General features: G+C 44.8%; 2 protein-coding genes across 2 annotated transcripts in view; one reads left to right on the plus strand and one right to left on the minus strand.

Moving 5' to 3' along the window:
• Nucleotides 1–7,825, plus strand: part of LOC117482071 (B-cell receptor CD22-like) — a 1,109,798-nt gene that overhangs the window by 416,098 nt on the left and 685,875 nt on the right. The window lies entirely within an intron of this gene.
• The window catches only part of man2b1 (mannosidase, alpha, class 2B, member 1), a 21,165-nt gene continuing 14,622 nt past the window's right edge, over nt 1,283–7,825 (minus strand). The window contains exons 13-23 of the mRNA XM_034130010.1: nt 7,640–7,822; nt 7,102–7,199; nt 6,600–6,720; nt 6,369–6,487; nt 6,178–6,279; nt 5,992–6,079; nt 5,013–5,093; nt 4,471–4,695; nt 3,790–3,939; nt 2,967–3,069; nt 1,283–2,017 (exon numbers count right to left, since the gene is read on the minus strand). Of these exons, the coding sequence (XP_033985901.1) occupies nt 1,920–2,017; nt 2,967–3,069; nt 3,790–3,939; nt 4,471–4,695; nt 5,013–5,093; nt 5,992–6,079; nt 6,178–6,279; nt 6,369–6,487; nt 6,600–6,720; nt 7,102–7,199; nt 7,640–7,822 (1,368 nt within the window). The 3' untranslated portion in view covers nt 1,283–1,919. The remainder of the gene's footprint in view (nt 2,018–2,966; nt 3,070–3,789; nt 3,940–4,470; nt 4,696–5,012; nt 5,094–5,991; nt 6,080–6,177; nt 6,280–6,368; nt 6,488–6,599; nt 6,721–7,101; nt 7,200–7,639; nt 7,823–7,825) is intronic.

Raw genomic sequence — 7,825 nt, forward strand, 5'->3', positions numbered from 1 at the left:
TTGTGGGAGTGTTCCCTCGCTGCAGCACAGTGTAACCGGATTATTCATAGTCAATTAGTATTTGAACGTGTCCTAATTCGACAAAGCCCTCCTTTGTGTCCCCAGGTAATCCATTCATTATGCAGAGAAAGTACAAATAATTAAGAGTATGTGACTCAAACGACCTTTTAACTATTCAGCATGCATTTAACTTAAAGTGGACCTATCATGCTATATTTGAAACATATATTGTAGGGCCATACCTATATAAAACATGTCTGTGAAGTCTTTTTTTTCAAAATACCAAACAGATATTTGAGCCATGCCTCATTTCGCTGTTTTTGCAGGGGGCTGATTCTGTGAGCTGCAGCTGACCACGCCCCCCTGCAGGAGAGGGGAGACGTGCTCTGATCAGCTGCTGGGCTGTCAGAAGAGGGGGAGAAAAAGAGATCTCTGTGTTTTATTATATAGGAGGCGTTATTCATTTGTTTTAAAGCTCAATAAATAACAAAGAAGACCTTTGACCGGCACTTTTCTAATTTTGTCCGGAAGATTTAAACTTTAACGGACATCTTGACCGGCGCAAGAAACTGAAACTGAAACTCTGCCGCACGGCCCCCTCATTCCTTGGAAGAGGCGGAGAGGTGGGTGTTTGTCATCTGCTGGTGGACTAACCGGAGAGAATTACAGTGCTTGCCTCGACGGGGAGGGATTGCATTGAATTAAAGCAGCGGGAGCAAACGCTTGCCTCGGGGAGGGAGAAAAAAAGCCACAGCGGAGAATAAACAGAAGGGTAACCATGGTAACTATGGGCGGGAAGTCTTCTTCGCTGCTTTTGTGGCAGACAACAGTGCCACTTACAGGCCTGGCATATGTACTACAGCGTCTCCAGCGCTTTCGAGCGGCAATGGCCGGCCGTGGCCCAACCCCACATTCCCCTGATAGGTGGAGAGTTGCCCATAGAGGCGGAGCACCCCTTATTTGATGTCAGAGACATTCAAATCTGTATCAGTTATCAGATCCGTTGCAGCCCCGTTTTTAGAGATTTGGGTATGGAGGAAAATAGAAAGGGTTGTGTTTTCTGACACTTGGTGAGTTCCCTGGAACACCGGGGACACATATTCATGTATAAAAGACGTACAAAAGTGCATTTTGCATGATAGGTCCCCTTTAAGTTAATTGTCCTTAAACTCCAATATCAGCTGTTCTGACTTTAATATATAGAATATTACTTGTAGGTAAAGAGGTAAGTGTGTGTCGGTGGATGTTTAGCTGTAACAACAATGTACAGTTTCACACAAAGTAAGAATTACACATTTTATTATCAGCTGCTTTATGATCAGTACAAAATCATGTTCAAATTATTTACAAATATTGGCAGAAATGCACTCGTGAGGCAGAATGTAGGCACCACTGAACATGTCTTTAAGGATCTGAGTGATAGGCAGTGTGGGTGCGCTGAAAAAAATTACAAAAAAATCCATGAACAATTCATTTTTCAGATGGATTTAGTGATGTCCATTTGTGCAGTACGTAAGGCAGCTTCAGCAATATATTCAGTCTCTGAAAGGAGTCACGTGTTCGTTCATTCAGTGTCAACAGTTTCTGTGTTTGGACGGCCATTAGAAAGTAGCTTTTTGAGGTCAAAACCAATTCGAAATCCCAGCTGGATATCAAAAATATCTTAAAATCTGCTTTATTTCTTTGTAAAAGTCGAGTAAAACCCCTAATCTTCACCTGCTCCTGGAGCCCATCCCAGGTCGGATTTGATACAAATCTTTTCACTGTTTTCCGGTTTAAAATCGGCAATTCTTTGTAAACCTTTTAATCATTTCCATATAATTATAACTGGTGTAGAATGTCTTTACTCGCTTGATTCAAACACACGCGAGAGGCCACGGGAATCTCATATTGATTGAAAGTGAATCGCTCCTTAAAGTCTATCTGACCCGGAGCAGGAAGGTCCGGATCTCCATCGGCCTCAGAGTCACCTCCCATACGGAGCGATCCTGGAACGCCTTCAGCAGCGGCTTCTCGTCTGGAGAATAAGATACAGGAATACCAGAAGATAAATAATTTGTGGAGGGTTCAGTTTCCACAGAGACGAGGGCGACACAAATCCACCAACTGTTTTTAAAGAGTCCTCTCCTGCTGATCTTCAGGTGTGTATCAGTATGTAGTGTCTCTACTTTAAAGAGTCCTCTCCTGCTGATGTTCAGGTGTCTCTACTTTAAAGAGTCCTCTCCTACTGATGTTCAGGTGTCTCTACTTTAAAGAGTCCTCTCCTACTGATGTTCAGGTGTCTCTACTTTAAAGAGTCCTCTCCTGCTGATGTTCAGGTGTATATCAGTATGTAGTGTCTCTACTTTAAAGAGTCCTCTCCTGATGATGTTCAGGTGTATATCAGTATGTAGTGTCTCTACTTTAAAGAGTCCTCTCCTGCTGATGTTCAGGTGTATATCAGTATGTAGTGTCTCTACTTTAAAGAGTCCTCTCCTGCTGATGTTCAGGTGTATATCAGTATGTAGTGTCTCTACTTTAAAGAGTCCTCTCCTGCTGATGTTCAGGTGTATATCAGTATGTAGTGTCTCTACTTTAAAGAGTCCTCTCCTGCTGATGTTCAGGTGTATATCAGTATGTAGTGTCTCTACTTTAAAGAGTCCTCTCCTGCTGATGTTCAGGTGTATATCAGTATGTAGTGTCTCTACTTTAAAGAGTCCTCTCCTGCTGATGTTCAGGTGTATATCAGTATGTAGTGTCTCTACTTTAAAGAGTCCTCTCCTGCTGATGTTCAGGTGTATATCAGTATGTAGTGTCTCTACTTTAAAGAGTCCTCTCCTGCTGATGTTCAGGTGTATATCAGTATGTAGTGTCTCTACTTTAAAGAGTCCTCTCCTGATGATGTTCAGGTTCTTTGACAACCAATGCTTGGATCACATGAGTCTGGAACAATCCTACACAGAACCCACAGTGATGGTGACCTGTACCTGTCTGTGGCGTCCAATCAAAACGCTTCATCTCGTCTTTCCACTGATTGGCTGACAGGTTCATTTCGGACACGCCCAGCAGCTTCAGAGTGGAAAACATCTTCTACACACACAAAAAAAAGTGGTAGAATTAGCAGTCATTGACGATAAGTAATGATATAGTTTCAATATACAAAGTATTTAGGTTATTTCTTTGTATTACGATACTTAAACTGTAAATCATGCATCTATAAAGTCCACAAAACACAGGCAGGCTAACACAATCAGATGTTTGGGTTCAATTAAACAGAAATATAACATATTACCAACATGTACTTATTAAAAACTAACCTAATAACTCATTATTCTTATTTTACCTGTATGTCAGTAGCAGGTGTGTGTGTGTGTCAGGTGTGTGTGAGGTGTGTGTGTGTGTGAGGTGTCTCAGGTGTGTCAGTTGTGTGTGTCAGGTGTGTGTGTGAGGTGTGTCAGTTGTGTGTGTGTGTGAGGTGTCTCAGGTGTGTCAGTTGTGTGTGTCAGGTGTGTGTGTGAGGTGTGTCAGTTGTGTGTGTGTGTGAGGTGTCTCAGGTGTGTCAGGTGTGTGTGTGTCAGGTGTGTGTGTCAGGTGTGTCAGTTGTGTGTGTGTGTGAGGTGTCTCAGGTGTGTCAGGTGTGTGTGTGTCAGGTGTGTGTGTCAGGTGTGTCAGTTGTGTGTGTGTGTGAGGTGTCTCAGGTGTGTCAGGTGTGTGTGTCTCAGGGGGGTGTCAGGTGTGTCGTGTGTCTCAGGTGGATGTGTGAGGTGTGTGTGTGTCAGGTGTGTCGTGTGTGTGTGTGTGTGTGTGTACCTGCAGGTTGACGGTCACAGGCTCAGAGTTCACTTTGCTCTCTCCTCTCTGGAACTGATGCTCCAGTCTGAGCAGCAGAGAGTCCTCGTCCCACTGAGTTAGAGTGAGGAGGTGAACAGCAGGGGGCAGCGCAGCCTGGAGCCCCGAGAACTACACACACACACACACACACACACACATCATTATTTGAGACCTTTAGTAGTTGGGGTTAGAGTAGATGAGTCTTTAGGGGTTCTAGTTAGGGTGGGGTATGTTGTATATGATGTTATGTAGGGCTTGTAATGTGTCTGTAACCACCACGGCCCCTGGTAGACCCCCCCCCACACACAATAACACAGACTATAACACCCCTTGTTGTTAAATACCAACCAACTATGTGCAATATATACCTGGTTGCTAAATCCTCAGAACTGTTACAGCAGCGCCAAACAATTAGCAAACATTATGATTTGTGAGCAAACATTTCATTATTAAGATTTGTTTTTATTTCAACCTCCTTTCCTTTCTCTCTCTCTCGATCCTCCTTAGCAACGGTCATTACAGTGCGGTCTGTACTACTGGATTAACAACGTGTCACATGTTCTGAATTGACCAATCAGAATCAAGTATTGTAATGTAATAAAAATGTCTGTTACTGATGGCCAGCTCCTTTTCTGATTACTCCCCCTGCTCCTCTCTCACCTCCAGGCGGGTGTCAGGGTGCAGCTCCCCCTCGGTGAAGCTGAGGAGCGGCTGCAGGACCACCTGCTGAGCGAGGGGTCTGTGAGCGTCCGCAGCGCGGGGGGGGGGCTGCAGGGACAGCAGGACGACCCCCCGCACCACCAGGCCCTCGGGGAAGATGTCCGACGTCTCGTTCAGCGGCTCGGCCACGCCGCGGACGTCATCGTACAGCAGGCGGCGGTGCAGCTGGGGGGCGGCAGGGGTAAAGAGGTCATATAGTGAGGCAGTGCATGTGTTGAAGGGACTAAAAACTGCGTAATTTTAAGCCAAATTGAACAAAAACGTTTAAAAGAAGTATAGATTACCAGGATGTAAATCTAAGCCTTATGAGAAGCATTAAAACTAGACAAGATTTGAATGAAAAGAGACATTTTTAGACATCCACATTAGATATACACACATTTTATATTAATGGCTGTATTTGAGTATGATAAATAAGTGTGTGTATGAGTGTGAGTGTGAGTGTGAGTGTGAGTGTGTGTGTGTGTGTGTGTGTGTGTCACCATGATCTCCAGAGAGCCGTTGTGGATACTGCCTCCTCCCTGAGAGCGATCGGTCACCACAGTGAGCTGGTCCTCTTCATCCTGAACACACACACAGTTTTAAAAGAGTGAGACTAGAGGACACTAAATCAAGTATTTAAACAAACAGATAAACATACAACATATTTACTTTCCAGAGAGAAGTACAACACTTTAATTAAAGCTTATTTTCAAAAAGTTGGGTTTATTCCTACAGTTTTTTATTTTTACGAGTGATAGTCCTGTGTCAAATGTCTGAAAACATAAATCATATTTAGTTAACCTTCAAAGAGAAATGACAGAGATAAGTGTGTGTGTATATGTGTGTGTGTGTGTGTGTGTGTGTGTGTGTGTGTGTGTGTGTGAGAGAGGAAGTAGGGGAGGGGTTGGAGGTAAATAAAGAAATGTTGGTATATTTTTAAAACTTCATTTCATGATAATAGTCAAAGTCAGGTCCTTAAAGGTGGGGTAGGTAATTCACTTCAGAAACCCTTGTTGTTATATTCCATGGAATGCTCTTAACATCCCGATAGCAATGAATATCTGAAGTGCTTTGACAATAAATACATAAATAAATATCATCTGTGGAAGCCGTAGTACTGTAAAAAGCTCGACCAATCATCTGAGCCGGCCCGGCTAAAATAACTGGATGGCCTACCTGCCTGTCAGCCTTCCATCTGTGCACAAACTTATCTCGTGCCCTCATTGGTCATGTGCGCGTTCGTGTGTGTTGGAGGAGGGGCTCTGTAAGGAAGTCTGAAGGAAGGGGCAGATTTTTTTCGGCTTCGTATTTTCAAATTCTAGTGCACTCTATTCTTACCTACCCTACCTTTAAGGAAGACGGTGCCTTCTCGTTTGATTATAGCCATTTACGCACATATATTCTCATAGTGTTTGTGAACCAAGTGGAGCCTTATCAAAGCTGTTATAGTTCCTCTGAAAGGAACACACACACACACACCTTGATGAAAGCGCGGGAGTTGATGGGGTAATAGTTCCCAGCGATGGGCTCCGACTGCCTGAGGGTCCAGGAGGGCCGGAAGTCCTTCCTTCAGGACGAAACAACACATATCATATAGAAATAAAATGTCAATCTCAGTGGATAGTTCATCCTACAGCTACTGGGTTCTGTCTCTCTGCCTCTCACCTCCTCCGCAGCATCTCTCTGCCGTTGGAGTCCGTGTAGAAATACTCAGAGGTTTTGATGCTGGTGTCGAAGCGAGTGATCACCTCCTTCCCCAGCTCGTCACTGAGGAACACAAATACAGACACAAACCCTTAATATGCAGTAATATTAACATGTATATACACCAGTACAGTAATAAGTGATACACTGACCCGATGGGCACGGGTCCGACGGTCCACTCCAGCTCCAGCTCTCTGCGGTCAGAGTACAGCCGGACCACCTGAGAGACCCAGGGAGAAAACACCTGCCGCACCTCCTGCACCACGACTCCCTGAAACACAGTCACACAATAATCCTCTGATTAAACTCTAAATATATATATAAATAAAAATAATAACCCTAAGATTATAGTTGATAATAAATAAGATGATCAGCTGCTCCACCTGGAAGCTCTCTGTCATGGCGGAGCTGCTGATGATGAAGGGGGTCGAGGAGTTGGGTCTGAAGATGTAGGCGCCTGAAGGCTGGTCACTGTGGGCGTTATTACCATCACTGGCATTGTACCTGGAACACACACACACACACACACACACACACACACACACACACACACACACACACACACACACACACACACACACACACACACACACACACACACACACACACACACACACACACACACACACACACACACACACACACACACACACACACACACACACACACACACACACACACACACACACACACACACACACACACACACACACACACACACACACACACACACACACACACACACACACACACACACACACACACACACACACACACACACACACACACACACACACACACACACACACACACTTACTTCTCAGCTCAAGTTTCAACATGAAATATTAATTTTAGTTTACACTTGTCTCTCAGAGTAATACTCACCAGTAGAAGTTCTGGGTCAGTTTGATGCTCTGCTTGGTCTCCAGGTTGCTGAGGCCGCTCAGGAGGCCGGTGTCGGGGTCAAAGGTCACTCGTAGGAACTGGAGAACATGGACACACACACATAAATCCACACATAAATACAGCGGCAGATTTGGAACAAACTCCGCTCTCTCTGGCAGAAACAGGAAATGCCAGAACCTTTCGTAACAACGGTTTCAAAACACACTCAGTGTTCAGAGGAGGGTGTGAAAGTGCTTTCTCTGGAACTCTGGATGAGTGTGTTAGGGACTGGTCCCCAATTGCACCGTACAAGAAGGCAGAATGATCAAGGGTTATAACTGTGGGCGTAAATATAACATGATAAGTGTGAGTGAGTACTAGGTTGCTGCTGGTGCTGTTCGTCTGTTTTTTGTTGTTATTGTTTTGTGGGTTTTATTATGTTTCTTGTATTGTCTCCCCTGAAAATACAATAACAAATATTGAAAGACAAAAGTGCTTTCTCATGCTAAAAGGTGTTATAAAACACAGCTCTCCACACCTTGTTCTGGATGGAGGTGGGGGTCCTGGGGGAGGTGGAGGCGGGTAGAGGTCCGTCTTTCAGCAGGGAGACGGAGAAGGTGGTGAAGCCCAGAGGAGGAGCCTCCACCTGGAAGAGCAGCTCTCTGAGGGCGGAGCCTCGACTCCTCCTCACCTCCTGGGTGGAGGAGGACACAGGGAGCACCTG

The sequence above is a fragment of the Trematomus bernacchii genome, unplaced genomic scaffold (genome assembly GCF_902827165.1).
Source record: "Trematomus bernacchii unplaced genomic scaffold, fTreBer1.1, whole genome shotgun sequence".
In the NCBI taxonomy this organism is placed as follows: domain Eukaryota; kingdom Metazoa; phylum Chordata; class Actinopteri; order Perciformes; family Nototheniidae; genus Trematomus; species Trematomus bernacchii.